The sequence below is a fragment of the Dipodomys merriami genome, unplaced genomic scaffold (genome assembly GCF_024711535.1).
Source record: "Dipodomys merriami isolate MVZ:Mamm:240054 unplaced genomic scaffold, mDipMer1.0.p SCAF_19, whole genome shotgun sequence".
NCBI classification, from domain to species: domain Eukaryota; kingdom Metazoa; phylum Chordata; class Mammalia; order Rodentia; family Heteromyidae; genus Dipodomys; species Dipodomys merriami.
Genome location: NW_027203270.1, coordinates 15,685,062 through 15,703,035, shown reverse-complemented (window position 1 = coordinate 15,703,035; position 17,974 = coordinate 15,685,062). Strand labels below are relative to the sequence as shown.

The 17,974-nt window shown below is 51.7% G+C and overlaps 2 protein-coding genes across 6 annotated transcripts; both read left to right on the top strand.

Moving 5' to 3' along the window:
* Positions 1 to 112: 112 nt before the first annotated feature.
* On the top strand, positions 113 to 4,464 carry Rilp (Rab interacting lysosomal protein). Of its 5 annotated transcripts, none has more exons than XM_070027462.1 (8): positions 115 to 555; positions 638 to 725; positions 799 to 905; positions 996 to 1,181; positions 1,433 to 1,578; positions 1,916 to 2,038; positions 3,650 to 3,733; positions 3,981 to 4,464. In XM_070027462.1, the coding sequence occupies exons 1-8, from the start codon at positions 328 to 330 to the stop codon at positions 4,111 to 4,113; spliced, it is 1,095 nt and encodes a 364-aa protein (XP_069883563.1). In that variant the 5' UTR covers positions 115 to 327; the 3' UTR covers positions 4,114 to 4,464. The 5 variants fall into 5 exon arrangements, with proteins under 5 accessions (XP_069883566.1, XP_069883565.1, XP_069883563.1 ...); XM_070027463.1 differs by having other exon boundaries at positions 632 to 725; positions 3,931 to 4,464; XM_070027461.1 differs by having other exon boundaries at positions 116 to 555; positions 632 to 725.
* Positions 4,465 to 5,141: 677 nt separating this feature from the next.
* Scarf1 (scavenger receptor class F member 1) lies at positions 5,142 to 17,755 on the top strand. Its single transcript, XM_070027459.1, has 11 exons — positions 5,142 to 5,242; positions 5,520 to 5,581; positions 5,806 to 5,907; positions 6,991 to 7,513; positions 11,463 to 11,681; positions 12,219 to 12,347; positions 14,055 to 14,158; positions 14,462 to 14,579; positions 15,495 to 15,616; positions 15,698 to 15,844; positions 16,551 to 17,755. The coding sequence occupies exons 1-11, from the start codon at positions 5,142 to 5,144 to the stop codon at positions 17,345 to 17,347; spliced, it is 2,424 nt and encodes an 807-aa protein (XP_069883560.1). The 3' UTR covers positions 17,348 to 17,755.
* The last annotated feature ends 219 nt before the right edge of the window (positions 17,756 to 17,974 follow it).

Genomic DNA, 17,974 nt, shown 5'->3' with positions numbered 1-17,974 from the left:
CCCTGGCTCCAGAAACGGGTGGAGCCTGACCGGGGTGCAATGGGGAGGGCTTGCCTAAAGTGACCACTGACAGCCCTGGGCCTCAGCTCTTGGATGCCTGCCTGGAGTTGGCTGTCCTCTTTCCAGTGACCTTGCGGCTGAACAGGACAGGGCCCAGGGGGCCTAGGACAGTCTCCCCACTCCAGAGCCCTTTTCCCCTGGGCGCTCCTCCCTTGTCACTTCTACTCCACCCCTTACTAAACTTCCTGGACCGGAACTTGTGGCTTGTCCCTGGCCCAATTCAGAGTAGGAGTGAATTTGGCCTGAGGAGTAGGGGAAGCAAGTAAAATGGAGCCTAGCTGGTCAGCGCCTGGGCCAGCTGGCTGCGGGTCTCGAGGGGCCGCGGGGTCGGGGACAGCGGCGGAGCTCGTGTACCATCTCGCGGGGGCCCTGGGTAATGAGCTGCAGGAGCTGGCGCGTCGTTGCGGTCCAGAGGCGGCGGCCGGGCTGGTGCCGCTCGTGGTCCGGGCCCTGGAGCTCCTGGAGAAGGCCGCCGTAGGGCCCGCCCCGGACTCGGTGAGTCTCTGTTCTCTTTCCGCTCGCGCCCGGCGGGAGCCGCGGATCCCTAACCGAGAGTCCCGGGCCTTGCCAGCTACAGGTGTCGGCGCAGCAGGCCGAAGTGGAGCTGCGGCGGCTGCGGGAGGAGAACGAGCACCTCCGCCAGGAGCTGCGCTCGGGGCCGCAGGGTGAGTGCCAGCCCCTCCAGGGTCCGGGGCGGGACCCCTGCGACGGCTACCGTTAAGAACGCCCCTTCCTCAGAGGAGCGCGCGCTGCTGCGGCAGCTCAAGGAGGTGACTGACCGACAGCGCGACGAACTCCGTGCGCACAGCCGCGACCTACTGCAGCGCAGCCAGGAGACCGAGGCCGTGAGTGCAGCGAGGGCCGGGCCGCGGGCGCGGGGCGGGGCTGTGGCGCCGCGAAGCTCCGCCCACCTCGTCATCTCGCCCCGCCCCCAGTTGCAGGAGCAGCTGCAGCGCCTTCTGCTGGTGAACACGGAGCTTCGGCACAAGCTGGCAGCCGTGCAGGCCCAGCTGCGGGTGGCTCAGGACCGCGAGAGGGAGCGCGAGCTTTCTCGGGAAGGCGCCCGTGAGCTGGCTGGAGACCAGAAGCAGGAGCCTGAACAGGCAGCCCCTGGACACCCGGTAAGTATGAGAAGAGGGCAATCGGTATGCATTGGGCAGGGATACCATGCTGCGTAACAGATCCACTAAATGGCGGCATATGGATTTGGTTCCTAGTTGGTGTCTGGCTTGCACTCGGGCACAGCAGTGCTTTGTCCATCTACTGTAGCACCCTTGCTCTCCGCCTCCCTGTCCCCATGTCCCTTAGTGTTCCTGTGATGGCACTAGGATTAAACAGAGATCACCATCTAACCACACCTGACTCTCTACAGGTGGATGCACCAGAGCAGCCAGGGAGTCCCTTGCAGGGAGGCCAGTGCGGCTTCAGCCGGGAGGAGGTTGAACAGATTCTTCAGGAGCGGAATGAGCTTAAGGCCAATGTGTTCCTGCTCAAGGAGGAGTTGGCCTACTTCCAGCGGTGAGGGGCTGGGAAGCCAAAGGTCCTCCACTCCCACCTGTTCTTGGACCTCCGGCCACCTCACCTCATCCTTTGGTTCATTCATATATCAGCAGTAATATTTACCACATCCTATCTGGGCACTGGAAGGACATGACTATCAGTTCCTGCCTTTCTAGAACTTGGTGCGAACAGAGGAATGAGCAGGCACAAAGGGTCACAACAGTAGTAGGCAGTGAAGTATTCTTAAGAGCCACTTACTAAGAAAAGGTCAGAGGAATGAGGAACACAGGTACTTGTCTGAGACCTACTTTTGGCATCCCCATTGCTTTCCCTCTGCTCCTACTTTTCTCTGTAGGGAACTGCTCACAGACCACAGGGTCCCTGGACTTCTGCTTGAAGCCATGAAAGTGGCTGTCAGGAAACAGCGGAAGAAGATCAAGGCCAAGATGTTAGGGACACCAGAGGAACCAGAGAGCAGGTAAGATCCTGACTCTATTCCCAGTGAACCAGTCTTCCTTCCTCTCTCCCCCAGTTCTGCTGAGCCTGATAACCCAGCCTTAGCTACCTCCTACATCTGTGGACCCACCTTCATCACCCCCTTGAGCTGACCTAGTATAGTTATTTCTTGGCCCTCTCAACCTGGCCTGGTTTTCCTTTTGCCTACTGTTTAGCTTGCTATCTTTTTCTCTGAATCTGGCTGCTCCCACCTGCCCTGCCCACTGCATATCCTGTTAAAGAAATCTACTAAGGTCTGGGAAGGTGGCTCAGTGGTAGAGTGCTTGTCTTGAATGCATGAGGCCCTGGGTTCGATTCCTCAGCACCACATAAGCAGAAAAAGCTGGAACTGGTGCTGTGGCTCAAGTGGTAGAGCGCTAGCCTTTAGCTGAAGAGCTCAGGGACAGTACCCAGGCCCAGACTTCAGGCCCCACAACCAACCAACCAACAAAAATCTACTAAGAGCTGGGCGCCAATGGCTTACACCTGTAATCCTAGCTATTCAAAACTCAGGTGGAACAGAAAAATCTGTGAGACTTTTTTTTGTTGGTCATGGGGCTTAAACTCTGCCCACGTGCTGTCCCTCAGCTCTTCAGCTCAAGGCAAACGCTCTACCATTTGAGCCACAGTGCCATTTCCAGTTTTCTAGTGGTTAATTGGAGATAAGCGTCTCATGGACTTTCTTGCCCAGGCTGGCTTTGAATCACAATCCTCAGCCTCCTTAGTAAATAGGATTACAGGTGTGAGCCACCAGTGCCTGGCTCTGTGAGCTTCTTATCTCCAATTAACCACCAAAAAAAAAAAAAAAAAAAAATCTGGGGCTGGGCAGGTGGCTCAGTGGTAGAGCGCTTGCCTTGCATGCACTAGTCCCTGGGTTCGATTCCTCAGCACCACATAAGCAAAAAAGAAAAAAGCCGAAAGTGTCGCTATGGCTCAAGTGGTAGAGTGCTAGCCTTGAGCTGAAGAGCTGAGGGACAGTGTCCAGGCCCAGAGTTCAGGCCCCATGACTGGACCCCCCCCAAAAAAAATCTGGAAATAGAAGTATGACTCAAGTAGTAGAGTGCCAGCCTTGAGCAAAAAAGCTAAGGGAGAACACTCTGGCTCTGAATTGAAGCCTTAGTACCAGCACATTCATCCTTTCTCTCTCTCTCTCTTCCTCCGCCTCCTCTTCTCCTTCTCCTCTCTCTCTCTCTCTCTCTCTCTCTCTCTCTCTCTCTCTCTCACACACACACACACACAGAGGAAAGACCATAAAGAAAGTGACAGAAAAAACAAAGAAAGAAAGAAAAAGAATGAAGAAGGAGGGAAAGGAAATTTGCTAAAAACATCTTCACACTCAGCCTTCATTTTCCTGCCTTGGCTGGATTAGAGGTGTGAAGCTGTGGCTGCAGCCATAGGGGACCTGCTGACTGCCAGGCTATAAAGTGAAAACATGAAGATGTCCTACATGTCCCCAGTGTCATCTTCTCTCCAGCCCCGAGCTCCCTACAGTCATGCGGTCCTCCCCTGATGCTCCTGGGAGCAGTGAAGAAGGCTCAACAAGAGCTGGGCTCCTGTTGTTCCTGGAGCCATTTGCCTCCTCCCTCTGTCTTAGTGACGATGAAGATGGCTCATGGCTCCTGCTCTCCATGGATAAGGAAGATCACCCTCCACCCACCGAGTCCAGAATACAGAGTTTGTATGTTGGGGGAAGGGAAAAGGCAGAGGAGGGAGTGAAGGAGCAGCCCACCTATTTTTCTGTGCCCTTTTCCTGTTCTACTTCCTCTCACCCAGCTGTCCTAAGCACTAACTTTCCTCCTGCTTCTCTGTCCTAGGCCCCTTTAGTTCCCTTTGATCTCCTGACACACTTTCTTTCCTCTGTTTCCCTGCCCTTAGCCCATTTTCTTGGCTTCCTGGCTCCAAGTACCTCTTGCCTCTCCCTCCAGCTTTAGCTTGTGGTATCGGGGTCAAGCAGAGGCCCCTGACGCTGAGACCAGCAGCAAGCTAAGAGAGGAAGAGGAAGCCCCCCAGCAACCTCTCCTGGAGCCTGTGGGCGCTCCTCCAGCCCCCACCTCCTGACTGTCCTTCGCAGCTCATGATGAACATGTTGGTCTGAGGGCCCAGCTGCCCAAGATGCCTGACTTCAGGGTTTGGCTGGAAGTGGATGTGTGACTTCAAATGAAGAGAGGGGACCCCCTTCACACCTGTCCCCAGGGCTCATCTGTAGTCAGTTATGGCTGTTGCATTGGGGATTTTAGGCTGCCTCACTCCCCAGTATATTTGTGTACCCCACCTGGGGGTCAGATGTAAAGGTGGCTTGTATCAGGTCCAGTTTCCCCATCTAGGAGAAAGAACTGACTACCTCCCTCCCAGGAGTTTTGTACAAGCCTCAGCTAATATAATAAAGGATCTGTCCATAAGACCCTAAAACTGTGTTGTTTTTTGTTTGTTTGTTTGTTTTTTGTTTTGTTGGTCATGGGGCTTGAACTATGGGCTTAGGTGCAGTTTCTGTGCTCTTCAGCTCAAGGCAAGTGCTCTACTGCTTGAGCCACAGCGCCATTTCCGGTTTTCTAGTGGTTTATTGGAGGTAAGAGTTTCATGGACTTTCCTGCCTGGGCTGGCTTTGAACCTCAATCCTCAGATCTCAGCCTCCTGAGTAGCTAGATTTACAGGCATGAGCCACCAGCGCCCAGCTCCTAAAACTGTTTTATGTCTGTCAGTGCCTAGCTCTTCTCCCTCCCAGGTTCCTCTTGGCCAGTCACTGGGTGGCAGCTTCTCCCAGCTTTAGCCTCTTGTTGAGAGTGTGGCTTAATGAAAAGCCACAGCTCCCACTATCACTCCATCCCTTTGCCTATCCCCAGTACCCAGGACCTATGGCTTCTGAGCTCCATACGTGGCCCACGCTGGCCTTACTGTTAACCTTCCTTTCGTTTTTTATTTCTGGGTCTCTGGCCTTCCTAGCATCCTCCGCCCTCTCAGGGAGGTGCTTCAGGACAACCCGCCCCTCGGGCCTGGTTTCCTCAGGAAAAGCCTTGGGAGGAAGCAGGGAGGGGGTTGGGAGCTTGTGGGGGCCTATTAACCCTGACCCTCCCACTGCTCTGGGCGCCATGAGACTGGGGCTGCTGCTCCCACTGCTGCTGCTCTGGACAAGGGGGACCCAGGAGTCCACGCTAAACCCAAAGGGGCAGCACGTCTGCCCCGGCAGCAGGTGGGTTTGTGGGAGTCTGATGAGATGGTGGCTGAACTACCAAATCATGTTGGGGCATGTGGGAGCGAAGGGAGGGGAAACTTGAGGGACAGCCTGGCTGGGAAGGCAAGGGAAGAGGAAGAGAGAGCTTGCGGACATGGGGGCTGTGATTCTCAGGGACTGTGATTACAGAGCAGATCTCCCTGGTAGGGCTGAGGCTGGCTCCCACACCTCAGCCAGAGTCTGCGATCAACCCTGTTAACCGGCTGTCCCAGATGACCCCTTTATGCCCCCACAGCCCCTCTGCGGACCTCCAGTGCTGCCCAGGCTGGAGGCAGAAAGATCAAGAATGCACCATCCGTGAGTAGCCAGGACGGACCCCCACCTAAAAAGGGGGACACACGCAGCCCATTGGCTGTCCTTCCTATCTCTTTCCCCTCCTGAGCCCTAGAAACCCCCCCCCCCGCCCCGTGCGACTAAGAGAATGTCTTTGAAGAAGCAGAGCCCCCAAGAAAGGGTGAAAGGGCAGGGGTATCTGCTAGTCATGCCTTCTTGCCTTCTCACCTGGGTGGGGTGTTTTTCAGCCATCTGCGAAGGGCAGGATGCCTGCAGGAAAGACGAGATATGTGTGAAGCCAGGCCTCTGTCGATGCAAACCTGGATTCTTCGGGGCGCAGTGTAGTTCACGTGAGTTTGGGAAAAATTGGGTATGGGGCAGGGGTGGCACAGAAGGTAGAAATGTAGCCTTAGGCCAGGTGTTGGTGGCTCACACCTTTACTCCTAGCTACTCAAGAGGCTGAGATCTGAGGACTACAGTTCGAAGCTAACCCAGGCAGGAAAGTCTGTAAGACTCTTATCTCCAACTAACCACCACAAAACTGGAAGTGATGCTGTGGCTCAAAGTGGTAGCCTTCAGTGAAAAAAGCATAGAAGAACTCTAGACTCTGAGCTCAAGCCCCAATACTGGCACAAAAAAAAAAAGAAAAAGAAAAGAAATGTAAACTTAGAACAGCAGGGCCAGAGCCCTAGAAGCCACACGGAGGAAACTGAGGCCTAGAAACTGGAAGTGGTATCTTCCTGGGAAATGCCCTAAATGATCTGGTTTTTACCAAGACCCACGAAGTCCTGTAGACCTGGCACCTTCATTTTTCTTTCCAACTTTCCATAGATAGGAAACCTATTAACTGCAAAATGAACACATTCTCAGTCTCCCCCCACATCTACCTTATACATCAGTGGAAGGAGGCCAGGGGCTGAGCTGTTTGCCCTCTCTGCCAGGAAGAGGGGGATGGGAAAAGTGGGGGGATGGCACATAGCCAGTGGAAAGACGCTAGGAGTCTGGTCTGGGAGGAGACGGAGAAATGCAGCTTTTCCTGCCGTCCTGGTGGGCAGCATCCACCTGAGATCAGGGTGAGTGTTAAGCTCCCAGCTCACATCAGAGGTAGGGGGGAATGTATCAGGAAGAGGTGGGTGACACCTCACCCACCTCTGAGTGGGTGTCTCTGGACACACCCTCTCCCTCTCAGCATCTCTAAATGTGTTCTGGAATGTGTAGTGGGAGGCGGAGCTTAGGCTAAGGTTTTTCTGATTCAGTCTGGGGCAGGAAATGAGCTGTAACCTAGAATGATAAGCTGCTAGATGTACTGGGGGGACTGCCTCTGGCTCTTGGGGGATTGGTCTGGTCCCCTTCGGCCTTGGGGAAAGGCCAGGGTGGTGATTTGTCCCTGACTCTGAGCTCTCATCCCCCTATTCTATCTCTGAATCCTGCAGGCTGCCCAGGCCAATACTGGGGCCCTGACTGCCGTGAGACCTGTCCCTGCCACCCTCATGGCCATTGCGAGCCGGCCACAGGTGTGTGCCAGTGCCAAGCCGGCCGCTGGGGCAGCCTCTGTGAGTTTTCATGCTCCTGCAGCTCCCATGCACGTTGCGACCCCGCTACGGGCACATGTCATTGTGACCCAGGTTGGTGGTCGCCCACATGCCAACGCACATGCCAGTGCAACCCAAGGGCGCACTGTGACCCAGTCACTGGTGCCTGCCTGTGCCCGCTTGGCTTTTGGGGTCGCCGCTGCAACTTCCATTGCACCTGCCACACCTCACCATGCCTGCAGGATAACGGCCGCTGCACCTGCCTGCCGGGCTGGTGGGGCCCCGAGTGTCGAAGGCGGTGTGAGTGTGTCCGTGGCCAGTGCAACGTGGTCTCTGGCCAGTGCACCTGCCCACCCGGCTTCCATGGCAAGCACTGTGAACTGCCCTGTGACCCTGGCCGCTATGGAGATCAGTGCAGTGAAAGGTGAGCCATGGGGGAAGACAAAGGAGGGCCAGGGTAAGGGGAGGTAAAGAAGGGTTAGGGGAGCATGGGAATAGGTGGACATGTATGGAGAAGGGTGGGAGAAAGGGTAAGATGTTCCAGTGCTATCCCCAAAATATACACAAAGCAAGGATGACATAGCCTTGATTTCTCTAGTTCCACCTATATCCACTCCTGGGGCTTGAACTCCGGTCCTGGGCACCATCCCTGAGCCTCTTTGTGCTCAAGGCTAACACACTACCACTTGAGCCACAGTGCCACTTCTAGCTTTTTTTAAAGTAGTGTATTGGAGATAAGAGTCTCACAGACTTTTCTGCCTGGGCTGGCTTCAAACTGTGATCCTTAGATCTCAGCCACCTGAGATTGTAGCTAAGATTGTAGGCATGAGCCACTGGTGCTGCTTATACCTACTCTTTTCATCCAATGATTATTAAAAAGTATAGGACCTTGGGCAGAGAATGCGGCTTAATGGTAGAGTGCTTGCCTAGCATGCATGAAACCCTGGGTTCGATTCCTCAGTACTACATAAACAGAAAAGGCCAGAAGTGGTACTGTGGCTCAAGTGGTAGAGTGCTAATCTTGAGCAAAAGCAGTTCAAGGACAGTGCTCAGGCACTGAGTTCAAGCCTCAGGACTGGCAAAAAAAAAGTACAAGACCAAGGCATGGCTAAACAGTAGAGAACCTGTCTAGCAAGTGGGGAGCCCAGCTCAAGTGATGGTACAACCTGCAATCCCAGCACTCAGGAGACTGAGACAGGTAGATCTTGAGTTTGAGGCCAGATTAGGCTATATAAAAGACTTTGTCTCTTGGGGCTGGGAAGGTGGCTCTGGTAGAGTGCTTGCCTTGCATGCATGAGGCCCTGGGTTTGATTCCTGAGCACCAACATAAGCAGAAATAGCTGGAAGTGGCGCTGTGGCTCAAGTGGTAGAGTGCTAGCCTTGAGCTAAAGAGCTGAGTGACAGTGCCCAGGCCCAGAGTTCAGGCCCCATGACTGGCAAAACAAACAAACAAGTGCCATGATATCTTTGTTGCTTTTATGAAATGCCTTTAAACATGTTCTGAATTTGTCATATATGAAGTCCCCCCAAATAAATATTTTATAACTCTAAAGAAAAAAGGCCTAAGGGGGCTGGGGAGGTGGCTCAGTGATAGAGTGCTTGCCTTGCATGCATGAGGCCCTGGGTTTGATTTCTCAGCACCACATAAACAGAAAAAGCTGGAAGTGAAGCTATGGTTCAAGTGGTAGAGCACTAGAGCTGAAGAGCTGAGGGACAGCGCCCAGACCTAGAGTTCAGGCCCCATGACGGACCAAAAAAAAAAAGAAAGAAAGAAAGAAAAGAAAAAGGCCTAGTATTAGAAAGACTCCTGCTACAAAATAATGATAAGGTCCCTTTAGGATTCAGTGGTTTTCAGACATTGACCAATTTCCCAAACAGTAAGAAATTATAGTCAGAGGCTCACCTCTGTAATCTTAGCTACTCAAAAGACAGATCTGAGATTGTGGCTCAAAATCAGCCTGGGCAGACAAATCTGAGACACTCTTATTTCCAATTAAACAGCAAAAAGGTAGAAGTGAAGGTGTGGCTAAAGTGGCAGAGTGCTATCATTGAGCAGAAAAAAAAAGCTAAGCAAGAGAAAATTACTCCTCCCTGTCCCGCCCAATATATGTAACACATATTTGATATAACTAAAGTAAAAGTTTAACACATACTTAACTTTCATTATACTTACCTAAGAATATATGAAGCTGAGCACTAGTGGTTCACACCTGTAATCCTAACTGTTCAGTAGACTGAGATCTGCCTATCTTGGTTCAAAGCCAGCTGGGGCAGGAAAGCTCATGAGACTCTTCTCTCCAGTTAACTACTGAAAAAGCTGGAAATAGCGCTATGACTAAAGTAGTAGAGGAAAAAAAATATCTGCGTGTTGGTAGCTTACACCTGTAATCCTAGCTACTCAGAAGGCTGAGATCTAAGGATAATGGTTTGAATCCAGCCTAGGCAGGAAAAGCTGTGAGACTCTTATCTCCAATTATCAAAGTGGTAGAATGCTAGCCTTGAGCAAAAGAGCTCAGGGATAACCCCCAAGTCCTGAGTTCAAACCCCACGACGAACACACACATACATATACAAAAAAACCACAGCAATAATTTCTTCTTTTTTTCTCAATCCTAACCATAATCACCTAAATCTTTGTTATTGTTATTGTTGGTGGTGGGGGCTTGATCTCTGAGCCTGGGCGCTATCCCTGAGCTCTTCAGCACAAGGCTAGCCCTCTACCACTTGAGCCTCTTCCAGTTTTCTGGTGGTAAATTGGAGATAAGAGTCTCATGGCCTTTCCTGCCCTGGCTGGCTTTGAACCTCGACTCTCAGATCTCAGCCTCTCAAGTAGCTAGGATTACAGATGTGAGCTACCAGCGCCTGGCCTAAATCAATTTTATAAACTCCTCCTTTACCTTAGCCCTGGAATGGATCTGACCCAAGCCTTTGATCCCGATAACCAAGCATCTGGAGAAAAAAACTTGAGATACAGTTAGCATCAATGGGAAATTAAGACAAACTTGAAAGGATAGTGGTGAAGAAAACAGGAATTGATAGTTTATTTAGTTTTTTTGTTGTTGTTATTTTTGCTTTTTTTTTTTTGCAGTCCTGGGACTTGAACTCAGGGCCTGGGCACTGTCCCTGAGTTTCTTTTGCTCAAGGCTAGCACTCTACCACTTGAGCCATAGCACCACTTCTGGCTTTTTCTGTGTATGTGGTACTAAGGAATCAAACCCAGGGCTTCATTCATGCTAACCAAGCATTCTACCACTAAGCCACATTCCCAGTCCAGTTTTACTTTTTTTTGTTTTGTTTGTTTTTGTCTTTGGGTTTGAGTTCAGGTCCTAAGTATTGTCCCTGAGTTTTTTTTTGCTCAAGGCTAGTGCTCTACCACTTAAGCCACAGCTCTATTTCCAATTTTTTTTTTTTTTAGTCGTTAATTGGAGAAAAAGTCTCACAGACTTTTTCCTGCCTGAGCTGGTTTTGAACTGCAATCCTCAGATCTCAGCATCTTCAGTAGCTAGGATTATAGGCATGAGCCACTTGTTCCCAGCTCTTAGTTTAGGGTTATTTATTTATTTATTTATTTTATTTGCTATTCTTGGGGCTTGAATTCAGGCCTGGGCACTGTCCCTGAGCTTTTGTGCTCAAAGGTAAGGGTCTACCACAGTACCACTTCTGGCTTTTTTGTGGTTAATTGCAGACAAGAATCTCTCAGATTTGTCTGCCTGGGCTGGCTTTGAACTGGGATTTTCCAGATCTCAGCTTCCTGAGTAGCTAGAATTACAGGTGTGAGCCACAAGTGTATCCAGTTGTATTCTATTTTTATGTATTTTCAAGTTATAGAGAAAAAGATAAACCACTGAGTCCTGTTTTCAGGGATGGTGTGCTATGGGAAAGGAAATAGGGAAAAGAGGAGGAAGGCAGAGTTGAGAGGAGAGAAGTAGAAGACAGGGTGTGAACTTCGATGCCCTACTTGGGCTGGGTCAGAGAGGCCCTGGGACCTAGAGAAGGGTGAGTCACAGAGTGAGGGATCAGGTGACAAGAGATGGCAAGTGGTTACACACTGCCTCACAAACTGAGGCCCGGAGTTCAATATCCAGTAGTGTGAGTGTATACACACACACACACACACACACACACACACACACACACACACACAAGTAGAGAGATGGGAGACAGAATCCTATGAGCATGCTCAGAGGCCATCTATCTAGCCTCTTCATTGCATAGCGTGGAGAAGCTGAGGCTCAAACCTGTCCGAGTTGACCCAGCTGGGGCCTGAACACGCTCCAGTGTCCCTGGAGGGCTGCCTGAGCGGGCAGGGAGGGGTTGGAGGGGGCGGCACGCTATCTACCCTCAGTGCTCCCGTGTACCTCTTCTCTTCCCAGATGTGGCCACTGCAAGCCCAATGCCACATGCTCGCCCATCACGGGCAGCTGTGACTCCTGCAAGCCCGGCTGGAATGGAACCCAGTGCAAGCAACGATGCCCACCTGGTACCTTTGGCAACAGCTGCAGCCAGCAGTGCCCCCACTGCAAGCTTGGGGAGCCCTGTCAGGCAGACACTGGGCACTGTCAGCGCTGTGAGCCTGGCTGGCTGGGGCCCAGGTGAGTCAGCCATCCTGCTCAGGACAGGTGCCCTTTTCCCCTAGGATCATCTCCCTTGCTCTCTCTGTGAAAGCCAATCTTCTAGTACACACACACACACACACACACACACACACACACACACACACACACACACACACACACACACACACACACACACACACACACACACACACACACACACACACACACACACACACACACACACACACACACACACACACACACACACACACACACACACACACACACACAGAGAGCTCTTGTGCTACCTCCTAGAAACACTGAGGGAGAGAGGGGCCCCGTGCACAGTGCTCTTCTACTTTCCCCACCACTCAGACTGCCTTCCCTCTTCTTCCCCTGAGGATCCATAGTCTGTTACCTACTGGGTTTGGTTCCAGCTTCAAAGTCTCGTGTGCACCTGAACCTCACTGCTAAGGAGTGGTCCTTTGGGTCCCCAAGTCCAGGAGTGTGTGGGGAGACTGTAGGCTAACCACTAGCCTCCCAGTCCCTGACTGAATCTTCTATTTCCCCCAGGTGTGAAGACCCCTGCCCAACTGGCACTTTTGGGGAGGGCTGTAGTTCTACCTGCCCCCCCTGTGTCCAGGGGGTCTGCGATGTGGTGACAGGGGAATGTGTCTGTAACGCTGGCTACTGGGGAACCAGGTGAGGACTGGACCCTGGGGATGGGAGAGAAAGGCTGGTGATGAGGCCTCCCTTCCTGGGTCTCTCCACCTCCCAGACACCACCCATCTTCCCCTAAGAAGGTAGTCCTGATGTATTTTCAAAGGAAAGTCTGCTGATGCCTAATCTAGAAGGACAATAAATAAATAAGTAAGTAAGTATCAAGTTTGGGGCCAATCTAGGCAGAAAAGTCCAGCTCCAAAATAACCAGTACAAAAGCATGGCTAATGCTATAGAGCACTCATCAAGCAAGCAAGCAAGCTGAGCAAGGACAATGCCCTGAGTTTAAATCCTGGTTGTGGTAAAAATTAATTAATTAAATAATACAAAAGAAGAAGAAGAAATAAGGGCTGGCTCCCTAACTAGATGGGAGTTGGCTCCAGACATTCCCGAAGTCTTCAGGTGAGTGTGTATACTGTCAGATGGAAAAGATTTCATTTTACAGAGAAGAGGGCTGAGGCTCAGGCAGTTGGGTCAGCTCAGACCTCCAGACCTGAGAGGTATCTCCCTGGATGCACTTTATGTGGCTGATCTCATACAAGTGCTGGGTGGCCAGCAGAGTGAGTGAGTACAAAGATCTATATACAGGGCTGGGAAGTTGGCTCAGTGGTAGAGCGCTTGCCTTGCATGCCTGAGGCCCTGGGTTCGATTCCTCAGCACCACATAAGCAAAAAGAAAAAAGCCGGAAGTGGTGCTGTGGCTCAAGTGGTAGAGCGCTAGCCTTGAGCTGAAGAGCTGAGGGACAGCGCCCAGGCCCAGAGTTCAGGCCCCACGACCGGACCAAAAAAAAAAAAAAAGAAAAAAAGAAAAAAGCCGGAAGTGATGCTATGGCTCAAGTGGTAGAGCGCTAGCCTTGAGCTGAAGAGCTGAAGGATAGCACCCAAGCCCAGAGTTCAGGCCCCACAACCGGACCCCCCCCCCAAAAAAAGATCTACATACAGAGGTCTACACACTGTCCTGGGAATGGCTAGGCATCTTCTGGGAGGAAGCATTCTTCCACATGCCACCAGGGCCATGCAGAGGGGTCTGTTTGGGCATCATCCAGAAAAATCTACCTGGCAGGGTAGTGGGAATGGTGCCCAGGAATCTATGTTGGCCTCTCCCTGCCCACTCCCTTCCCCTCTTATCCAGCCTGCAGCCTGCCCTTCCTTCCTTTCCTTTCTTTCTTTCCTTCCTTTTTAAAGTTTTTTTTATGATATTATAAAGATGATGTACAGGAAAAGAGGTTACAGCTACATAAGTCCAATAATGAGTGTATTTCTTTTTGGATAATGTTAGTTCCTCCCCCCCTCCCCCATCTCTCGTCAGTCCTGAACTCAGGGCCTGAGTGCTGTCCTTGACCTTTTTCACTCAAGACTGTTGCTCTACCACTTGAGTCACAGTTCCACTTCTGGCTCTGTGTGTGTGTGTGTGTGTGTGTGTGTGTGTGTGTGTGTGTGTGTGTGTGTGTGTGTGTGTGTGTGTGTGTGTGTGTGTGTGTGTGTGTGTGTGTGTGTGTGTGTGTGTGTGTGTGTGTGTGTGTGTGTGTGTGTGTGTGTGTGTGTTTAATTGGAGATAAGTGTTTCATTGACTTTCTTGCCTGGGCTGGCTCTGAACCACCATCCTCAAATCTCACCCTTCTGAATAGCTGGGATTATAAGCATGAGCCACCAGCTCCCGGCTCAATCTGCCTTTTCTTGTTACACCTAGCTGCAACAGTTCCTGCCCATCTGGCTTCCATGGAAGCAACTGCTCTCTCTCCTGCCAATGCTCAGAGGGACTCTGCCACCCTGTCTCTGGGGCCTGCCAGCTGGGTAAGGTGGAGGGGGAGGCCTAGAGCATGGTAACCAGGGTAAGTCTGGCTCTTTCATGGGCTGGGCCCTATTTGCTGGGGAGCCTGGGCCACGTGAGTGATCCTCGGCATGTCTGAAATCTGTTTGAGTACTCTGGATCCCCCTGAAGATGTGACAGAGTTTTAGCCCTGTGCACTGCCCTCCCCCTCCCTCCCTGCCCCTGGCTGCAGAGGGTGGGGGAGCCACAGGTAAAAGACTGTGCAAAGGGCAACTTAGAACTAAAGAGGAAACATAATGTCCTGAATATTGAACCATCTCCCCTAGGCCGTCATGGGAAGAACGCCCTCATTGCTGGCATTCTTGTGCCTCTGCTGTTGCTTCTCCTGAGCATGGCCTGCTGTGTCTACTGCCGCTGGGCTACCCGGTTGGATCCCAAAGACAGGTGAACACTGGCTGGTACCGTTTGGTTTCCTTTCAGGGCTGGGGAGGGGCTGGCCTTTATACACATTTAGGTTGTATGTAATAGAGGTAGTTGGCAGTGGTGAGACTCCAGGTCAGTCACCTGCCTTTCTTGGAAACCTTTAATAGGGAAAGTCCCAGGTCATGTAGGCATGAGTGAGGGGCACTAGGCACCAAGCTGTCCAAATACAACCTATGGCAGGAAGCTGGACTCAATTGACCAGGGCCTTGAAGAAGGCAGGAAACACAGAAGCAGAGGCCCAGCTGTGGGCCAAGAGAGGAAGAGACCAGAACTCACTCCTCTAAGAAATGAGAGTGACTTGAAACTCCGTGCAGAGTTTGGCAGAGAAGGTGGTTTTCTGAGGGATAGACCACTGGGCTGGTGAGGCTGCCAGACAGATGTGGCTCATGTTTTGTTCTTTATAAAACCTCTTGATACCTCTTCGCTCCTTTGAGACAGGAAATGTGGGGGTGGGAAGAAGTTTTTGTCCTCAGTTCACAGAAGACAGCAAGGCTGAAGCTGACCCAGCTAGTCAAAGCTTCCACAGAGCTCCTGCCCAGCTTTCTGGACTCTGTCCTCATTTTACAGATTAGGAAACTAGAGCCCAGAGAGGTGACAAAACTCTTACCTAGGTCTGTTTGACACTAGGGCCACCTTGCATTCTGTTACTCAGATCTTGGGCTCAATAGTTTAGGTTTTATTCTACCATCAATATGAAACCATTTAGCCTGTAGTCCCAGCACTTGGGAAGCTAAAGAAGGAAGGTCACAGATTTGTGCTATGTGAGACCCTGTATCTAACGAACCAAAGCAAAACAGCCATTGAAGTACATGTGATCATTTTGTCACACTATGCAGAGGTCATTGTGGGTCACATTTAACCACCCCCCTTTTTCAGGCCAGCAAGAGACGGAGCTGCCTTATCCAGGATGAAGCAGCAGGTCTGGGGGGCACTGACCAGGCTGGGCTCTGCGCTGTCCTGTGGCTCCCTCAGCAACTACAAGCTTCCCTGGGTGACAGGTAAGTGGGCACCAGGGGCCAGCAGCTGAGATGGAGCAAGTCTTCCCAGAAGGCTGTGCACCTGACTTGAAGTCCCTACAGTCTCTCACCATGACCCGGAGGTCCCGTTCAACCACAGCTTCATCGAGCCACCTTCTGCTGGCTGGGCCTCTGATGACTCCTTCTCTTCTGATCCTGAGTCTGGAGCAGAGGATGAGGGTCATACCTACTCCGTGCCACCCCGAGAAGGTAGGCCTCCCCCAACAGCTCATTCAGTCCCCGAGCAGCCTGCCCACCTCAATCTCTTCTATATTCCTTCAGCTAATGTGGACCCAGTGAAAAATAAGAGAGAGTCCTGTCCTCATTAAACTTGTAGTCTGATAGATATCAATCAGATACATCATTAGGAAAACAGGACAGTGTGATACATGTTTGTGTGTGTGTGTGTGTGTATGTGTGTGTGTCTGGAGCTTGAACTCATGGCTTTAGCACTGTCCCTGAGCTTCTTTGCTCAAGGCTAACTAGCACTCTACCATGTGAGTCACAACTCCACTTCCAGTACTTCATTGGAGATAAGAGTTTCACAGAGTCAGCTGCCTGGGCTGGCTTCGAACTACCATCCTCAGATCTCAACCTCCTGAGTAGCTAGGATTACAGATGTGAGCCACCAATAGCTGGCTTGATATATATTTCCATGGGGGAGGTAGCTGGCATTTCAGGTAGAGGCATCAGCATTCACATGGTTCACATGACTCCATGGCTTCGAAACTTTTAGCTTGACAGTGGTTCAAAGCAGGGAGGGGTAGGGAGAAAAGAGTCAAGGAGCCAGGGCTACAGATCTGGCCTTTCCCCTGTTGTTCTGCACTTCACTCTTTGCAAGAGGAAGATGCTGCAGGTAGGATGAACTGGGGTGGCCAGCACAGCTGCAGCCTAGCTCTTCTGTTTCCTCTGCCAGGGATGATCCCTGTGGCTGAAGCAGAGTCTCCAGAGGCCAGCCTGGCTGGAGGCCCCTTCCCGCCCCCCGAGGATGCCTCCACACCATTTCCGATCCCACGTACCTCCAGCCTGGCCAGGGCCAAGCGGCCATCCGTTTCCTTCGCTGAAGGCACCAAGTTTGCACCACAGAGTCGCCGAAGTTCAGGGGAGCTCTCCAGCCCAATCAGAAAGCCCAAGAGGCTTTCCAGGGGCTCCCAGCCACGTCCTGAGGGCCAGGAAGCTGAGGAGTCCACAAGCCCAGAGCAAGCAAAAACGGAGGAGGAGCCTCCGGAAGCTGCCAGTCCAGGAGATGCAGCTGAGTGTGTGGAAATCGTCAATGGCAGTGCTCAGGACAATTCTAGCTCTGTAGCCACCATCTACATGCTAGCAGGGACACCACAGAAATCTGAGGGTCCTAGCCGGTCTGTCTTTCATCGTCTTGGTAACTTCCAGAAAGGCCAAGCAGAATCCAAGGTCAAGAGTGCCATCCCTAAACCCATACGCCGAGCCCTGGGTCAAAACAAGGGTGGCCCAGGGCTGGCCTCTGGCTCTACCAGTCAGAACCCTGGCTCAGCCCCCAATATCAGCTTGGGGACTAGGCCTGAGGAAGTGTCCAGGGAGCTGAGGGACGGCACTAAGAGTGCAGGGAGAGTCCAGGAGGTAGCCTCAGGAAGCTTTCCCCCAATACAAGATCCCCAGAAGCAAGCTGAAGAGAAAAGGCAGGAAGAGCCTGTGTATGAGAATGTTGTACACATGTCTGGGCCACCACAGGCCTGAGGGCCTTGAATTTGGGGAGTGGGAAGAGGATGGGTAGGGTGGGCAGGGGAACACCAGAACTGATTGTGCTTTGTGCTAGAAAATGGTCCTGTGGCCAGGGCAGACATATCAGAGCCTCTGCTCTGAAAGAGGTCAGGGTTGGAATCCAACTGGCTCTGGGCCTTGGCAGTGCTTTGGGAGTAAATCTGCCTGGAAGGCCTGGGTAGAGACCCTGCAGGATGGGGTCAGGCATGGAAGACAGATGGCTCTAGGGACTTTTCCTCTATTTTCCTGGATCCTGCCCCAAAGGATACTACCCTTCTTCATTTGCAAAACATTTTTCTGAAATGGGAAACAACCTAATTTTTAAGCAAATATTTCTTAGACTAAGTTACTATATAACCAGTGGGGGGGGGGGGGAAGATATCATATACCAGGCGCTAGTGACTTATGCCCATAATCCTAACTACTCAGGAGGCTAAGATATGAGGATCATGCTTCAAAGCCAGCCCTGGCAGGAAAGTCTGTGAGAGACTTATCTCCAGTTCACTACCCAAAAACTGGAAGTGGAGCTATGGCTCAAAGTGACAGAGTGCTAGCCTTAAACACAAAAGTTCAAAGACAGGGCTCTGGCCCTAAATTCAAGCC

What these genes read in the sequence shown, in the direction of transcription:
- Scarf1 (XM_070027459.1), top strand. Translation starts at nt 5,142, where the DNA reads ATGAGACTGGGGCTGCTGCTCCCACTGCTGCTGCTCTGGACAAGGGGG. An exon ending in CGGGGCGCAGTGTAGTTCAC is followed by an intron (nt 5,908 to 6,990) that starts GTGAGTTTGGGA and finishes TGAATCCTGCAG; the next exon opens with GCTGCCCAGGCCAATACTGG. An exon ending in CGGTTGGATCCCAAAGACAG is followed by an intron (nt 14,580 to 15,494) that starts GTGAACACTGGC and finishes CCCCTTTTTCAG; the next exon opens with GCCAGCAAGAGACGGAGCTG.
- Rilp (XM_070027461.1), top strand. Translation starts at nt 328, where the DNA reads ATGGAGCCTAGCTGGTCAGCGCCTGGGCCAGCTGGCTGCGGGTCTCGA. An exon ending in TAGGGCCCGCCCCGGACTCG is followed by an intron (nt 556 to 631) that starts GTGAGTCTCTGT and finishes GGGCCTTGCCAG; the next exon opens with CTACAGGTGTCGGCGCAGCA. An exon ending in GCAGCCAGGAGACCGAGGCC is followed by an intron (nt 906 to 995) that starts GTGAGTGCAGCG and finishes CCCCGCCCCCAG; the next exon opens with TTGCAGGAGCAGCTGCAGCG.